Consider the following 17,686-nt stretch of genomic DNA (forward strand, 5'->3'; position numbering starts at 1 on the left):
CTGAGAGTATGGCTTCTCGGTCCTTTGTAGCAGTGCCCACTGCTTTTTGAAACATAACTTGCATTTTCAGCAATTTCTGATGACTCAAATGGTTAAATGTAATCTTCAAATGTGACATAAAGCTTATTTTATGGGTTGGGCTTTTTTTTTTTTTTTTTTTTTTTTTTTTTTTTTTTCCATGCTTACAAATTTTAGCCTTAATGATTGACATTTATTCTAGGTTAAGTAGTCTTCTGCGACATAAGTCTGTGTGCTTAATGACTGGTGCTGTTCACAAGATCTCTAAGGCAACTTTGTTTTTCTTTTAAAGATATATTACAATTAGATAAAGAAGTGTTTCCGTAAGCGTGCACGCTGTGTTAAAGTGCGTGTAATTAAATGTAATGGCTATCAACTGTCACTAGAGGCTGCTCTTAATACACTGTGGAGAAATAAAAATAGGGGAAAACTTCACTGCACGTCCTTCGTCTTCCATAAAGGATATTTTTTTTTCTTTCTTTTACGAGAGGAAAAGAAGTTCGTCACCATGATGCATCTGCATGGTTACCCTATTTATTTCCTCTGCTAAACCATTCGTTTAGCCATAAAATCATTCTAGCTTTTACAACCCTGTGAGATTAGGCAATACATGGACAAACCACATTTCCCAGACCACCAATATTCATTTCTTAGTAGTGCACATAGAAAATAGATCAAAATGTTTGAGTTGCATTTTAAGAAGTATTTGAGCAATAGCTCCTAATTATAGTAGGAAGTTTATGTCTTACTTTAACATATGTTTTTGGAGTAATACATTTCCCACAGTAAAAACTTAATGATACTTCACTAATATGTTTTCTGATGCTTGCTGCTTTCTGTCCTTAATTTTCCCCATCTGACTTGCCTTTGACAGGTTGCATTCATCTCCTATGTAAGGAGTCCTAGCTAAAATAATAAAAATCCCTTCAATAATTTGCAACGTACTCTCAAATATTTTGTGCAGAACAGTTCACATCTAAAGTAGGTGTGTTTAAATCAACAAAGCACAGGCTGTTTGTGTTACTAGGACATGTGCATCAACCTACTTTGGCAACTTAACTGCCTGTCTGTTTCCGTGTTCATTTGGACAGCCCAGAAGGTACACCAAAAATGTCTTTTTCCTGAGTAAACCCACCCATCCATTAGATCAGAATGACCAGTTTGTTTTGGCCAAATGAGGTGTTCTCCGTTCTTTCAAAATGCAATGATGGCAAAACATTTCTTGCCCTGCTCTGTTGTCTTCTAGCAGTGCACCTGCAGACATGAGTAGGGGACGTGGAGAGCGGTCTGGCCCCGGTGCAGAGCAGAGCAGAGGGTGCTGTATCGGCATGTTAGCGTAGCATCATGCTTGTGTGAACGACATCCTTCATCCTCACCCTGACTTTTCTGACTGTGCCACTCTAGTGGCAGCTAAGACATGCTGTTTTGTGTCTTACCTGATTTCCCCCTCCTGCACTCTGATCTTAGCTGTGGCTGACCTTCCTCTCGGTTGTGTTGTTTCAAATGCTAATTATGCATTGTTGGCTCTGCTGGCTGTTCCGTTTTTGTAATACGTGGTGACTGACTCAATGTTCATTAAAACCAGTCCCTGCTTGCATCAGCCTTTCTCAAATTGTGCAATTTTGTGCTTCTGTTTTGTGGCTAGAGTGATACCTGAGGGTGTAGTTTGCTCCAGTTCACCTCGTAGTTTGTGCTGGTTCACTTTCATGCCTGGAGCTTGTCTTTCCTCTGTTGCAGTCTGGCTGGGGAGCTCAGCAGCCCGTATGTGAAGCCAACAGTAGTGTTATTTTGGGGCATTCACTGGGGGAGCACATTTTTGTTTGTTTGTTTTTCTCCTGAACTAGGGAGGAGGGGAGCGAGTCTGTGCAGCTTGAATGAAGCTTTGTTTTCTGCTGAGGAAATGAAAAGCTGAAATCTTGTCTTGCCTGACACAGAAATGTTCCCTTTCACAGGACTGAGCCTTTTGGTTTGGAGCCCTTGAGGTGATAAAGAAGGGCTGCATTTACAAGAGCATTGGAGGAGAGGAATGCCCCTTATGTGCAGTGGTTGGAGACCTTGTGCAGGAGGTGGAAGACTTGGTGAATTATTGTTTCTGCTGGAGAGAATTTTAAACCACAAGTCTGCCCTTACAGGCTATTGCTTAAACCACTGGAATGGTGCTCCTCTAAATTTCTAATTACTTAGGTCATATTAATGCAGATCTGAGCTTATTAGCAGCTCCTGTTGAAGACATCCATCTTTACTTAAAGTAATAATAAAACATAAGGGTCTGGCAGTCCTGTGTTCTTAGGTGCTTATGTGAAGCACCAAACTAGGAAGTTTCTAATTTGGTTTTAATCCCGGCTATTATTTAAGTACCACAGGAGAATTTGGAAGACCAGGCCTGGTATAGTCATATAGAAGAGTTCACGTGCATTTCTGTGGAAAGGCAGAACTGAGTGTTGATCTGCTTGCTTTCTTTGCAAGTGCTCCAGGCCAAGAAAAAGGGGGGCGATGACTCTTCATCAGTGATTTTGTAACTTCAGGTCCACAGTGTTTTCTCCAGCTGAAGTTGCTTAATGAACCTGGGCGGGCTGTAATTTCAGTTCGCTGAAAGTGACTATTTGCTAAAATAAATGAATCAAATCACTTTTTGGCTGCCCCCCAGACACCTGGAAAATCTGCTACTTAGACTGCCACGGCAAGTCTTCTGGTTCATAAGAACTTGACCTACGGCTTAACGCCTTTTTTTCCATAACATTGTGCAACTTTTACTCTGGCTAGTAGCTACATTGACTACCCTCTGGAGTGCATTCTGCAATTGTTTGGTTTCAGGCTCTCTCTTTGCAAAAAACATAAAAAATACTCCCTAGTAGCAGACCTGCTACAGGTATGAGCTCTGTAGCTCTGTGGTATGCAGTTCCTGGCTGGAGAGGCTTTTTTGCCAACGTGTGGTGCATGAACGCATTTGACAGCAGGCAATACAGACCGGGAGCTCTGGAATGGCAGAACCTCATGATCTGCACTTGGCCTTGCACTCCTTGGAAGAAACCATATCAGTGATCAGTCTCTTGCTCACTGCAAACAATTAAAAAAATTCAAAAGTGTTGGAAAGGATATTTAGAGGACACCTGGCCATTTCATTTGTGTCCAAAGGAAAATCAACATCGATGGTTTAAGCTAGGGCAAAGGTTCTATGGTGGATACCACATATATAACTGCAACACCTATTTCAAATTAACTTTTGATTCTTACTAAGAATAATGACCCTGTATCCCCCGCCTTCCTTTTGAAGAGTTAGACTCCAGTCCTCTCTCGTGTCTGGATCTCTTCCTTTACCCAGCTGCCTGGTTCTTGAGACCATCCATACCCATGCTTCAGCATCATTAAACCACCAGCAAGCAAATATCGGCTTGATAGCAGTCTCTGGACATCAATTTGTGAATAAGAGAGAGTTGATATGGAAAAGTTTTCTCCGGGTGAGGGATTACTGAAACAACTAGCTACTTAAGAACAGTGTCTCATGATCATGTTTTTCAGGATTTGCTCTTCTCTCACAACTTTTTAGAATATACTCTGGGAAGCCAGAAAACCTCAAACTTGTCTGAGCCAAATACATTTCAGATGCTTTTATAACTAAATTTTTGTGTTTTTCCAAAGCACATTTTGGAAAAGTTCAAATATCTGCACAGCCATATGAGCCACCTTAGTACCTGTGAGCTGGAAAACATTTCCTTATATATAGCTATATCTTCTGTACCAGTTTTCCACATACAGGCATACATTCAGCTGCCATAGGTGTAGATGTGAAGTTGAAATAATACCTCTAGGTGAACTGGCTTCTGCCTAAACACTTGGGACAGCAAACACAACCTTGTTTGACTAACTTTCATAATGGATACATGTAACACAATAGGAAGTTTTAATCTGGCAGTATGGCATTGCTGCTGACAGCAACGGGATGAGGTCCTGTCCTTCCGACCCAGTTTAGCTGGTCTCTTCTGTGCCCATCACAAGCTAGCTTTTTCCCTTTCACCTCGAGTCCCAAAAGCGGCTGGAAAACACCATCACCCAAAATGATCATAGCCAAGAAATGGCACGGGTCACTGTGGGAAGACTAGAGGGATACTTCCTAATCATGTTGTATTTCAACAGTGAGACATATCATACATATATTGTATTTTTTTACGTCTGCATGCTTTGTAGCGATCTTAACTGCTGTTTTAGAAACTGACTCAACTGGGGACTTGTAGACGCCTTGGTATTTGCAGTGGTGCTATTCATTTTTTGTTCTGTCCAGTAATACAATGTTTTCAGTTGTTTCTTCACCTGAATCATCAAGATAAAGCATTTTCATGCGGCTATCAGGTTTGCAGCCTCCTGGGGCCCATGGGCTCAGGCACTATAGGACGCACAGCTGTGGCTGATATGAGAAGGATTTGCAGAGCTAGTGTAAGGCAACACTGCAACAGTCACAAGTGGCCCCTCTTTAGCTCCACCACATCGTACTTCGATTACTCAAAGCGTTTCTCTACCTTACTGTGCGCAATAGCTTTTGCTGTGGTACAATAGGAACAGCAGAGCCTCAAAAAGCTGTGTGGAACTAAGGGGCCAGCCGGTTCTGCACTCCCTCACTTGGCTTTATCAGTGGAAATTCCTTCCTTGCTGATCGAATGACCGAGGGAAAATTATCTCTTTTTAAAACAGTTCACATTTCTTTGGATTCAGTTTCAAATTGGCATTCTTAAGCTTATCACAGACCATTTGTAAATGCTCTAGTTCCTGACCGAAAGATTTAGCATGTACCAGATTTGTTATCCGTCTAGGACAGACAGTCTGAAAGAGGCACATGCCATACAGTACATTGTCCATGAACCATTTAAAGGTAGCAAGAGCACTGCATAATCTATAGAACATTATTTAAAATTGACAGAACCTTTACCCTACTGTAAAAGCAGCCTTCTTCTAGGGTTTTTGGATTCACTTCCATATTCACCTACCCAATTAAGATCAGTGTAGAAATCCAGATAACCTTTCTGTAGCATCAAAAGTATCCAAGTACTAGTCAAATATCTCTCTGATCCAGTGTTGCTCAGGCACAAAAGCTGCACACGGTCCCATCTTCCTGAACAGAGCGAGAATTAAATGACAGGAAGCAATTGCTTGGTTCACTACTTAAATCCCTTTCTCTCTTCCATTCACTCAGGGTCATGAACCTAGTAGTTGTTCAGGCTTCTCTTTGGCTTCTTGCTCTCTCTTTGCCTTAGTGGTATTTTTCTGTTGTCTCTCTCTGATTGACCCTTTTTCATTTTTTTCTACTACAGCGATACACGATGCTACCAATATGTGCCCTGTCTTGAACAGTGATATGTCTGTGTGTTTTGAATGAAGGCTGCTTTTGATGTAGCTTTCCAGCACCATAGAAAAGCTTCATTACTTCTTACATTTTCCTTGATGAAAGCTGACTACTGTAGCCAACAACATTGGCCAGCCTAATCCCACTCACTGGTAGTAGGGGCTATGTGTAACAAAGGATAGAAATCTCTTAAAGTAACTACTTAATCTTGAGTCCTTCCCACAGTACTCATGCTTTTCATTCTACAGCACAGTGTGGCAGAAGCCTATGGATAGTTAGAGAATCAGTTCTTTCTGCCAAATTTCATTAAATCTTCTCTGAAAGGGAAAAGAGCTGAGCTATGTGCTTGAACATCTTCATATCAGTTTTGCATTGTTGCACATAATGGCCAGCTGGAGTTAAAAACTTTCAACTAAAACATACAGCACTGGCAGCGCACAGAAATTTTTTCGGAGCTGCTCATACTACTGTATAGTCACAGTGATACAACACATTGATAGTATTACAGTGTGGTGCTACCAAACCAGTTTGTGACCTTGAAACTAAGAGAGTTGTTTTTTGGCTTCTACTTCTTCAATTCACTCATCAAAACTGTAAAACTGTGAAGGCGAATTGGCATGTGTCCTACTGAGCAGGCAGCTGCTGAAGGACAGACTGCTCCCCATGTGCTGAGCTGCTGGTAGTTTGGGTGTGGGCGGCTGCTTCACTTTCCCTGTCCTCTGTGTGTGAACCTGAGCAAGAAGAAGAACTGGAAGAAATTGCCTGGCCCTTTGCCACCTCTTTACCTTAAAAAGCAGCTGGTATCTGTAGCAAGTTGTAACTACTGTTAGTCAAAATCCTGCCATGTTTTGTTTGCAGGAGGCAAATGACTGACATGTTCCTTTGACAGGGCAACTGACTTGGTCACCAGATTTGTCTGGGCTTGTTGTAGCTATTTGGGTATCTAGGGAGAGGCTCAAAACAGTACCAGTCCTGAATCTCCTGGGGGAGTGGGGTAAAGTGTTTCCACCTGGGACTATATGAGCTTCTCTGGAGCCCTCTGTGCCCTACCAAGTCCCAGAGGCAGGCAGAGCTTGTAGTCCAGGATTTCTGAACATTAGAACCATCTCCTCAACATCTCTAGCTTTCCCTTTGAATAGCATTGCAGGACGAAGGGAAGAGAAGTGCTTTTCCATGCTTCTGTCCTCCCATCCCGCTGCAGAGTTTCCTGACATCTGTGCCTAATATCTCCCAGGGCTACCTACTGTGAGGTGCTCTGGGGTCCTGCTCCCAGGGAGTCCAGACAGAGACTGGCTCTAGCTGGTTCCCTTCTGTTGTGCCTTTCCTCTCAGGAGATGAGGGAGAAGGCAAGAAGAATGGTGCTGATGCTCATGTCTGCTGCCTGTAAGGTGTCAGGACACAGCACATGGAAACCTGGGAGCTCCAAGGCACCCCAGCTCACAGCATGGGAGGGGCAGGCAGAGCGGTCCCACTGCCTTCTCCAGCATCATAGTGGCACAGGGACTTGGGACTGAGAGTCGTTTCTTTGCTGCCTGTACTTCTACAGTAGACTGAATTGCAGCAGTGGGACTCATCTGCCCCCTCTGCCTCAATTTGCCTTTTTTTTTTTTTTTTATTTTCTCAGAGTAGGGAATAGCTTTTTCCCCCACAAAAGTCACTGAAGCTATATGGATGGCATAGCTGGGCTATGTAACAGCTGCTTTTCTATAAGCCAGGCAGTTTTACAACTTTATTAGAAAGAGACAGAGATTTCCAGGTAGATTTTTTAATTTTATTTTTCCCTAAGAAAACAGACAGCAAGTACTGTACGTCTTGTTTGCAGTGACAGCTGCTACAAGGTCTTCTTTTGAGAAGATTTAGAAGTAGGACAAAAATAACCAAGACAACCTCTACCCCAAGCTACAGAATCCCAACAAATAACATTGAAAAAGAAGCTGATAATATTGATCCCTTGTGTACTGGTACTTAAATGTCAAAAATCAATGGAGAGAGAAGCTTAACTGGCCTTTCTGTAGTATCAGAATGCAAAGCTAAATCCCAAATGTAGGATTTTTACGGCTATAAATATAGGGGACAATTTTCAGACAATGTTAAAATTACCACATAATTCCCTTTCCTTCAGAAGAAAGCTCCTATGAGGTGCACTTGGAAAGGAATCCCTGAGTGTACTAGATATACTTCTGTGCTAACCAAGAAGTAGCTTTTCAGAGTGGTATGTGGAAGGAGTGAGACCAGCTTGATCAGCGAGGACCCCAGTTCTGCCATCATTTCTGTCTTGAGTAACTTTAAACATTTGTCCTGTTTGTTCAGGCAGATTAATCTCTCAAAAAATAAAGCTATTCCTGCACACAAGTGCTGGCAGGATCAGGGAGCAGCAACTACACAAATATTGCTCTGGCAGTGGTCTCCTGAGTGTTTGTAGAAAAATATTAGGCTTTGGTCCTCTAAGGTACCTACATGAGAAATCCACGTTGCTAAATATCTCAGAGGATCTGAGTACCCAAAATGAGTGTCTGGTATTTTTAACAAAGTAAGACTTTAAGGGCCTGGCCGTGGATCTAGCCACTGTCGTATAACCTCCTTATTTACTTTCAGCCATTCAATGTTGGTCTTCACCTGCTCAATTGACTGACTCCTGGGCAATTCTCCTGCCCCAGCGTTAGGATATTTCTCAAAGAAATTTTGCATCTGGAAAAGAAGAGAGAAAAAATAATTGACATAAAGCAAATAATGCTGCTATTGGACAAGTGGCTTTTTACAGTGACTTGGTCAAGGGCAGTTTTGGCTGCCCTTAAGCTCAGGCTAGTAGCACTGGGATAGTTTTACAGTAACTCATACTGCTTTACACATTTAGAGGATTAAAAAGTCAAGTTTCCTGGCCAGTAGATTGTTAAATATATTTACTTAAAACGGAGAGAAGTGCTGTCACCATACCTGCCAAAGCTGGAGCTCAGTGTTGAAGGTTTGGGTAATAGTTACTATTCGACCAAGGTTTCTGTCATTGATAGTGAATCTAGAAAACAATTTAATAAAAGATGCTTGACGCAAAACTGTTAAAAAAGAAAAGGCACAAGTAATTATCTGAAGCTTAAACTTCTAACTGTGCTACAATAAAACAGACACTCAGATTTCAGCGGTTTTGGAAATACTGGGAAAATAGTACTCCTATACAATATCTCTGCTGATCTCAAATATGTTTACTAATGGAGTGGTCTCTTCTGGGGGATATTTTTTTTTTTAAGTTAATGACGTCTTGTCTCATGCTGGAAATCAGGTGTATTGCTGCTCAGCAATGGAAATACTGTCCAGTTCACAGCTCTAGGCTTGCAAGTGTGCTTTGCTTCCGTGCCTTAACCAAGCACTTAGAAAGGAGAAGGAAGGAGAGAAAAGCCACTCAAATAGGGAGGAGCAAAGCTAAAAGGTTTGCTATTACTTCCATGGCTCATCTGTAGGTCTGCTGCTTGCTGTTACCATTAGAAGGAATAAAAAAAAAAATTCTATACACTGTCTTCTTGTTATGAAAACAATGGAAAGAGGGGAGACATGACTGACTAATCATTTATTGGTAGTGATCATTAAGGGAAAGAATGGATTTCAAATTAGCAGCAAAGTACTTTCTCACAGCAGATGGATCGGATCTAATTGTGTTGAATATGCTTTCAGCTTTCATTATGCAAAGGCCGGTGATTATAGCTGTATAGTGAAAATATAGAAAAGCATAGCATATAAAAAGATATACAAATGGATGTAGACCTAAAGTTTCTAATGAGGTCATTAGCATACCTGTCCACTAAGTACTGCCAGTTAAGTCGTATCCAGTCCCAGGCCATTGTTTTCCCATAGGTGTTATATGAGATGTATCTCAGGACTGTGAACACATCTTGGGTTTTGATGAGGCTGGTGTTGTAAATATATTTCAGGTACCTGAGGGAAATGCCATAAGAATCAATGAGCACCTATCATGAAAGACCATGGAAGGCAAATAATAAGTTAACACTTTCAGTGTAGAGTTAAGTGATGACAATGAGAAATAATGCAAAGCCAATGTCTGTATTTCTCAAGTATTTGCCACCAGAGTCTACAGCCCATTTCCAAGCAAAAATATTATTTTTGTCTACAGCATTTTACAGGTGAAGTACACTGATCTAAACCATAAGTATCTGTTGATAATTGTGTCAAGAGATAATTGTATTGAAAGAAATCTAAGCAGTTAGGCACCTCTTTTGAAAGTAAGTAGGGTTTATGTCTCTAAGTTATTTGAAAATAGCCAAAACCTTTTAGTATTTCTATATTTCAATGAAGTAGTGAAAACAAGATCGGAATAGTCAGTAGTCCAGTCTGTTGGGTAGCCAAGTGCCAAAAAAAGTAGTAGTTCAGGCTGTAAAGATCTTATAGGGACCATGAGTACACACGCAGGTGGCTTGCTTACACTGAAACATGTGCTGTTTGTTCTGAAACTCTCACCGATATAAAATTAAAATTCATTTAGGCATAGCATGCCTGCAAGTGCTGCAGTTATACTTCCAGTTACAGCACAAATACTTTTGAATGACAGAGTGGAGGGATCCCTCAGCACGCATGTTTGCAGGGACATGAGTAGTGTGGTCGTGGCTTTACAGCAGCAACTGCAGAAGAACACCCTTAAGCTGTTGTGTGCTGGGATTAAGGATTGTCTTCTTTTTTCTTATATGTAAGGGACAATTTTCTCAATCTGTTTGCTCTTTCTCCCTTCCTTGTTATTTTAATAGTATATTAAGAGACAAGTTCTCCCTGCTTTAGGGGGGATTTTTTTATTTTCTGCAAATATAGGCTGATCTAGCTAATTAATTCATGCCTTAATCATGCCAGTGATTAGTTATTGAATGGCTTTAGATTATGGCTGTTGTGGTCACAAGAATTTAGGAATACAGCTGTCTCCTACCACTATTTTAAATACTCTAACTCTTATACTTATTCTTCCTGAACCTCCTATACTTCCATGTTTCATCTTGTTTAAACTTGGAAATCATCCAGGCAGAGACTGCTCCGTCTTATGATATTTAGATAGGGCTCTAACAAAGCGGTGAGCAGCCCTGGTGAAGATGTTTGCCCGCATCTCTGCCACATGATACAACTACATGCAAGGTTATTAGACGAGCTTGAAGGAGCCGGTATGTCTGTGCAGAGTGACAGCCTGGGGAGATGCTCACCCAGTCTGACAGCTGGACCAGCTTGGGGCAGTATCCAGACTCCTCGTCACTGCAATGGTGGCATGAGTCCATAATTTCTGGTTCTAGCTCAATACCTCTGCAGAGCACTTCAGGGGGCATTGCAACTTCACATGGATGCCTTCTTAGGACTGTTAGTAACAATTGTTCAGAGCTGTTTGCCTAATTTTGGCTACTTAGAAGGTACACCTCTAGTCTAAGCAAACTCCCTCTGTAGCCAATGGAGGGTGACTGTCAACACCCAAAAGCAACTTTTCTCATTGATTTTAAGTCCCGTTCCTGGTCTGGGATAAACAGTGCTCTGGAGGTCCTGCCTCCCTTCACTGATTATAGAGGAAACATAGGTGACTAATTTTCTCCTGAAGCTTAACTGTTAGGCAGTTAAAATTATACAGGGTGAAGGCACTGTGCAGAAACTGCCACGTGTTTAGTTTTTTTCCACTAAAGGAACAAGGCTTTTTTTCTACTATAGTACAATCTCAAAGACGGGGTGTTAGATAAGGGGTCTTGAAAATGTGTTGCATTCCTCATGCTGTAGTCTGACAAAAATGACAACACAGGATAGAGGAGAGGGGAATGAACAAACTGTGACCAGCTGCTTCTGTACTGAAAAAAAATAATTTGTGTGTTTAAATCACCTGTCCAAAAGGGTGATGTTCTTCACTGATGCCAGGCCATACAGCAGCTTTTCTTTTTCTTGTGCTAGTGAAGTTTCTTGGTATTTCTCGAACATGTAATTCCATGATGACTCGTTGCCTGAGTTCTGCATCCCATAGCGATATACCAGGAGTCTGAGATTTGCAGGAATACTAAAATAAAGAAACAATACTTTAATATTCTTTCCCCTTTCCTGCTTGAGATCTGTGACTAAGTCACATGCTGTGTTCTTCACCAGCCACAAAAGCCGTGAACACTCACGTTTGTCCTTGTAGCCATTGCTCAAATAGTTGAGAAGCGTTGTTCAAAGATTCTATGTCACCCATACTGCAGGCAAAGTCTAGAACAGACCCACGAAGAAGCCTTTGAAAGAGAGAGAGAGAGGGGGAGAGAGAGATACTTTCCTACTGCTTAGTGTTATTTGAATCCATGAATAATATGAGAAGGAAAAAAAAAAGTCAACCTTTTTAAATGGCTTCCAGAATCATTCCACTGCAGTTGATCCACAATGGGTTTTACCCGGTCACGAAAATATTCCTGAGGTAGAAAAAGGGGGTTGGTTACTTGTGTAGATTTCTTTAAATAATAATATATTTTTGTTCATAGTTTATTCTCCTTAATTTTTTCCAGAACTAGCATCTCTTAAATAAAAAGCCACACAAACGTGCACACACACAGTCTTTCCAGATCACCGCAGCACGCCAAGTCTGAATGCTTGCAATACTGATGCGCAGGTAGGACAAAGGCAACCTGCTTCTCTCCAGCCTTGTCTGTGCTCCCAAATGAAGGTTGGGGTACAGCAAGGACACACTGCCACAACGCTTTTCCAAAGATAATGCTGAGTTCAGGAAATACTTATTTTAGTGACCATTAAATCATGTTCAGCATGTTAGGTCAACTAACAAGCCTGCTCACTGCCACATTGAGATATAGCCATCCTTTGTACTAAGGACAGGTGTCGGAGATTTTGCTGCCCTATACATACTTTATTGGATGCAGGACAGCCTTGACTAGAGATTTTGCTGCCCTATACATACTTCTTTATTGGATGCAGGACAGCCTTGACTACCAAATGTCTGCACTGTGACTTATGGTGATGGATTATAAGAATAATTAGGCATAAATTCTTTCCTCCACGTGCGTAGTGCTGAATTGAGAATCCAGGTAATTCAGAGATCAGTACTAGGCAGTTTTAAGCACTGTTTTTTAAAGAGTACAGTAATGAAAAGTAAATACTGGTAGCTCAGCAACACTAAAAATCACTTGAACTTCAATATTATTACTGTTACAGATCCTGAACTGTCAGATCCAGTGCTCCCATGCAGGAATGTTTTTTTGCTTCATCACCTGAAACTGGGGATAGAGTTGTGTATCATCTTCAAGCATGTTTGCGAGGTAAGTTACAGATGAGATAACTCTATGCCAAGGTAAATAGTCTGTTTCTTTTGTTAGGTATTTTGTGAGCTCCAGGGGAACAGAGTAATTCACGAGTCCAGCTCTATGGAAGGAGAAAACATAACTTCTGTTATTTTAATTAGTTTGAAAAACTTGCTTCTCTAAAGATATTAGAACACTGTTTACTTTAGAAGGTCTGAAATAATAAATTTTGGGAGGGGGAAAATAGTCTGTGGAATGTAACCTGGGAGGTGTTTTCCAAAGAGACCACTGAGGAACACTGTCGATTGACACCTAACCACAGGAGCTCTCACTGCCACGAGGAGGCTGCTCACACTGTGCAGCAGCCCAGTGTACCCAGAAGTGGGTAGCCCTCAATTCCTGTCACGCAAAAAGGAATTGCTAGTCCTGGAGGCATCCTGAAAGGCCGAGGAGACTGAGACATACGGTCTGTCACAGGAGGTCACCTAAAGTTTATCTGTGTCAGCATGGCTGAGTACAAGAGCTAGAAGTTTCCAATTAAGTTTCTAAACAAGACAGCCAAGGTGATAACTTCCTAATGCCATGCTGTGCATTGTAGGCATGCCTTTGATTTTCTGAACACCTAACTTCTTCTGGAGTGCTTCTATTATTGTTACCTACATGGCAAAAACACCCCTTTGTAAGACTTGTGCAATTAAAGCCCTCTTTTTTCTGCCACTGAACTGAAGGGTAGCATTTCTCTTGACTGCATTGGTACTGCAAGGATTAGGTACTAGTACTAGCAAAGTACTCCAATGCATACTTGAATTTGCCCCTTTTGGAGGACAACAGAAGCCAATAAGCAATTAAGACTTATAACAAATTTAGAATTTTTATTTCAACCACCTGAGTTGAGTTAATTCTAATTAACAGGCAACGGAAAGTGAAAAACTTGTGTTTAAATCTCTGCAGGGAATTAATTTACCTTGCTAAAGAAAAGGCATCATCCAAAATCCCTGCACGGTCAGCAGCTGAAAGATTCTGTGTGAAAAGAGGAAAAGATTGATCAAGAATTTAGAGACTATTTGCAGGAAAAACAGGCTCTACAGACCTCTGTAAGAGACCCACCATACAGGTTAATGTTATGACACTCACTGTGTGATTGCTGACCAGAAGAACGATTAACGTGGACCAGCTTTCAGTGTCATAATTCACCCGATAGAATCCAATGTGGTCTGGATTAATGTTCACAAAAGTGTTAGGAGATGACGGTATTAGAATTCCTGCAAAACAAACAAACAGTGATTGGTTTGTGCATCTTACATGACACAGAACTCACTGGAGATTCCTTGACTCCAAAAGTAATATTTGGTTTTAATGAATACCAAAATAAGATCCAAACCTTCATTTTCTTTATTTATTTTTTAAATGGCTGTCAGTAAAGATGCGTTATTATAGACTTTAATGAATGCCAGCACTTGTCTTGGAATAGTGAATTGTGGTAATTACTTGGACCAGCTAGTTTGTTAAATTTAAAATGGTGATCATTATGATTAGGGTGAGGATGATGAAAATTAATGCCATGGTTAAACGCAAAAAATTGCAAAGAAACAGTTCTTGCAAACATCTCTTTTAAAAGATTTTTCACCGTCATGATTACTATTAGTTTTGAAGTTCTCATATTTTATCCTCCGTTCATTTCATTTTTCAGTTTATTTCAACTAACATTTTAAGGGTTTTCTTCCCTGTACTCTTCTCTGATTGAATTTTTGTAGCTGTGGATAAAGGAATTACAAAATAGGATGAGACTTTACTCAAGCACTCATGTTTAAGGAGTTTCCCATTTAAAATGAATCCTTGAAAAATGTCCTTTTCTCAGAAGCTTGACTTGGTCCAGTTGGTGCTTCTAGTTATGAAAGTTTTTCTATTGCCCATTGAAAGCAGTGGTTTTCAAGCTGTGGTTCGAGGCTGGCTGGAGTTAAAAGCACTTTTCTGTTTGGATGACACATACAAGGTATTTCAAAAGGCTTTTTTTCCTTGTTGCTGTTGCCTTACTAGATAAGATTTTTATGGATGTAGAAGTAAGCACCTAATCATGTCTTCGTATGCTTTGTTAAGTTAATAGCCCCTCGCAGCCCACCATGATGTCATGTGGAAGTTAGAGGAGGAAAATTTCTTTGTGTTAATCTTGAACTTGTATCATGACATAAGACTTTTTTGTTTGTTTTTGCATGGATACTAAAAGCAACCAGGTTAAAAAAAAAAGCGCAGAACAAAAGACAAATTACATTTTAAAGATCTAACAAGTACAAGAAGAGAAGAGCTGATTGTGAAATTCTGAAATTCCAGCATGTGATGAAATTTAAACAGTCTGTAATGTTTTTTCTCTTCCTGCCCTGCCCCCTCCCCCCTTTTGGTCACTAGAGTTGTAGAATGAGAAATTCGGATTTGACTGCATAATAGAACAATCATCAAAAATACCCACGTAGGTATTTCCTCATTCCTGAAATCAGCATTACAAGATGTTGTTAATCATTTGTAGCTCTTTCTTTTTAAACTGAACTCAGATTGCCAGTTTGCCATGCCACAGAGGCATTCATCATCCTCACACTTCACGTCTTTTCTTAGACTCAACAAAAGGCCATATCTAAGTCCCATTGATTTTAGTACATCATAATTAAGATTACGCTTAGATACTTCCTTGAATAGGTCTGGATTTAAACACATGTTTAAGTACCTTATTGAATTTGGTCTAAGTTGACATAATGTATATGTAGGGGAAATAATCACCTTATTGCAAAAATGACCACTAACTTCAGCACAACCAAGCTGTGTGCTGGTTTGTGGATCTGAAAAGCATGAAAATGAATTCTGTATTTTATTTTTTGTTAAGAACATTGAAAAGCTTTATCCATTCATTACTCTTGAAAGAGAAGGGGAAGTTTACCTTCAGGTTCTGATGTGTTGTAGAAAGTATAATCATCTGTTGAATTCCCAAGTCTCCATTTCACTGGTATATTCCATTTTTAACTGAAATTATTTAAAGGGAAAGACAATCAAATGACATTTGAAACCAAATGCTAAAAATAAAACTCCAATATATCTTTTTGTTTGGTTTAATGTTTACATCTTGTTTTCTGAAGCCAACTGTGCTTATGTACCTATACATATATATTTATGTATCTATACATATATATATTTACCAAATATCCCTTGTAACAAAACATAGCATTTTACTAATAGCTGTTGTTTATGTTGTAAAGATGTTCCTTTGCTATGATAGTCTATTCAGGCAACAAAATGTCAACAAATGTCAAAATGGCAAGAAAATGTGAACAAAATTGGTGTGGTATGGTTGGGACAGTTATATTCCCTGAAAAGCAAAATAAAAGGCATGAAGTGTCTGAGTATGTTCATGCTGTAGAGATGGGGAATAGGAGTAGATTGTCATCAATGATCAATAGTTCTCAAAATGCATCTGGTGGACTGACCAAGGTAGTGGAGCAAGATTTTGTCCAGTGTCCGATGTTGATGTATTAGTCAAGTTAATATGGTACTGTGTTAATTATGTGCCTGAAGTTAGGTCTGAAAGCTGCACAATTTATCTGGTTCTTTTTTTGTTTGTTTGTTTTTGGAAAATCAATGGAACTGCTAGGGCCATGTCCTTCAAAATGCAATCTTCAACTCTTGGTGACTCCGTATGTTGGAGAGGGCAATAATTACCCATAATCAGAGAGAGATCACGTGAATGAATTTTCATTGTGCTATACTGTGTAGCTTATTACCACAGCTCTGGAACATGCAGCCCCACCAAGAAGTATCTTCATGTCATGTCTGATAATAGTCTAGCAGGGTACAAAGCAATTAATTTAGTAAAAGATGATTATATGTGGATGGTTGGTGTCAGTGTTAATGTTGATGTGTCTGGGGCTTTGTGCAGACACTGGTTAATCTTTGCAACGCTGACTTGAAATACATGAAACTTATCATGAAACATTTTTTACATATGGGAAAACTGAAAGACCTTAAGCAACCGCTGCCATACAGTCAATAGGACCTCTTGCCTTTTCCAGCCTCTTTTCTTTCTCCAAGACAACCCTAATTCCTCCATTATAAAGCGCTGGGAGCCAGGAGCAACATGTAACCTTACCTCTTGGTCTTCAATTCCTTGAATACCTTCAGTGGGTAGGTACAGGCTCCTCAGTCTGAGGAGCGCACAGGATGAAGCTGAGACATTTTGGCTGGAAGGGAGCCACAGCACAGCCTGACCAAGGCCATGACCAGGCAGCCAGGGAAGTAGGACGGCAAAGCATGCAGTGAGCATACATGCAAAGCCACCTGCATAGGGCTGCTAAAATTATTAAGCCCTTCTGAGCAGTCAACTGCTGTTCCGTGTTAGCATGTTGCAGTCTGTTCCAGGGAGATTTTTCTTCCATCTTAAATCCCTGGGTGACCAGCACTACAGGAAAACCTGCATTATATTTACAACCCTGAATTAAGTGAATGGTCCTTAACTTACAGGAAATACCAAAATGAAGGCTATGGTATCTCCTGCTGCCTCCAGGAAGAAAGATCAGCTATTGGTTTGTATCTTCTAAACAAAAATATCTTAATATATTTGTACACTTCCAGTTTTCACTAGTTCTTTTACAGAGTTTACTGCAGTGGAATTTAGAGAGGTTATTGTTTGGCCAGAAGCCCCAGCATTGTATTTCTCCAAGAGAAAGCCCATAAATGATTTAAAAAAAACCCAACAAACAACCAAAAAACCACACAGGTTTTGTAAATGTGTTTAATGAGGGGAATTTTATTTAGTTTTCTTTATATGTTCCTGAGATTACTTTTTCTGAGCATAAGATACAATAGCTGTATCCTGTTAACTGTGCATATTGAGGATGTGCTCCTTACATGCTATGCTGTAGCTACATATTTGAAGAGCACAAGTTATTGAACTTCCATTTCTTTTGAGTGCTGCTGTGCAGGAGGGGACTCTTTCAAGCCAAACAAGACAGAAACAAGCAGGCAGCTCAAGAGGCTATCCCTGCAGGGTTCAGAGAATAAAGCATACACAAGGCCTGGAGTATTCACTGCTTAAATCAACACCCCCTTCCCC

General features: G+C 40.4%; 1 protein-coding gene across 1 annotated transcript in view; it reads right to left on the reverse strand.

Annotated features, from left to right (window-relative positions):
• Positions 1-7,478: 7,478 nt before the first annotated feature.
• Positions 7,479-17,686, reverse strand: part of ENPEP (glutamyl aminopeptidase (aminopeptidase A)) — a 36,437-nt gene continuing 26,229 nt past the window's right edge. The window contains 10 exon segments of the mRNA XM_009885479.1: positions 7,479-8,041; positions 8,288-8,366; positions 9,137-9,277; positions 11,199-11,369; positions 11,479-11,580; positions 11,681-11,754; positions 12,565-12,715; positions 13,559-13,614; positions 13,729-13,856; positions 15,521-15,603. Coding sequence (XP_009883781.1) covers positions 7,892-8,041; positions 8,288-8,366; positions 9,137-9,277; positions 11,199-11,369; positions 11,479-11,580; positions 11,681-11,754; positions 12,565-12,715; positions 13,559-13,614; positions 13,729-13,856; positions 15,521-15,603 — 1,135 coding nt within the window. The 3' untranslated portion in view covers positions 7,479-7,891.

The sequence above is a fragment of the Charadrius vociferus genome, unplaced genomic scaffold (assembly GCF_000708025.1).
Source record: "Charadrius vociferus isolate BGI_N301 unplaced genomic scaffold, ASM70802v2 scaffold55, whole genome shotgun sequence".
In the NCBI taxonomy this organism is placed as follows: Eukaryota; Metazoa; Chordata; class Aves; order Charadriiformes; family Charadriidae; genus Charadrius; species Charadrius vociferus.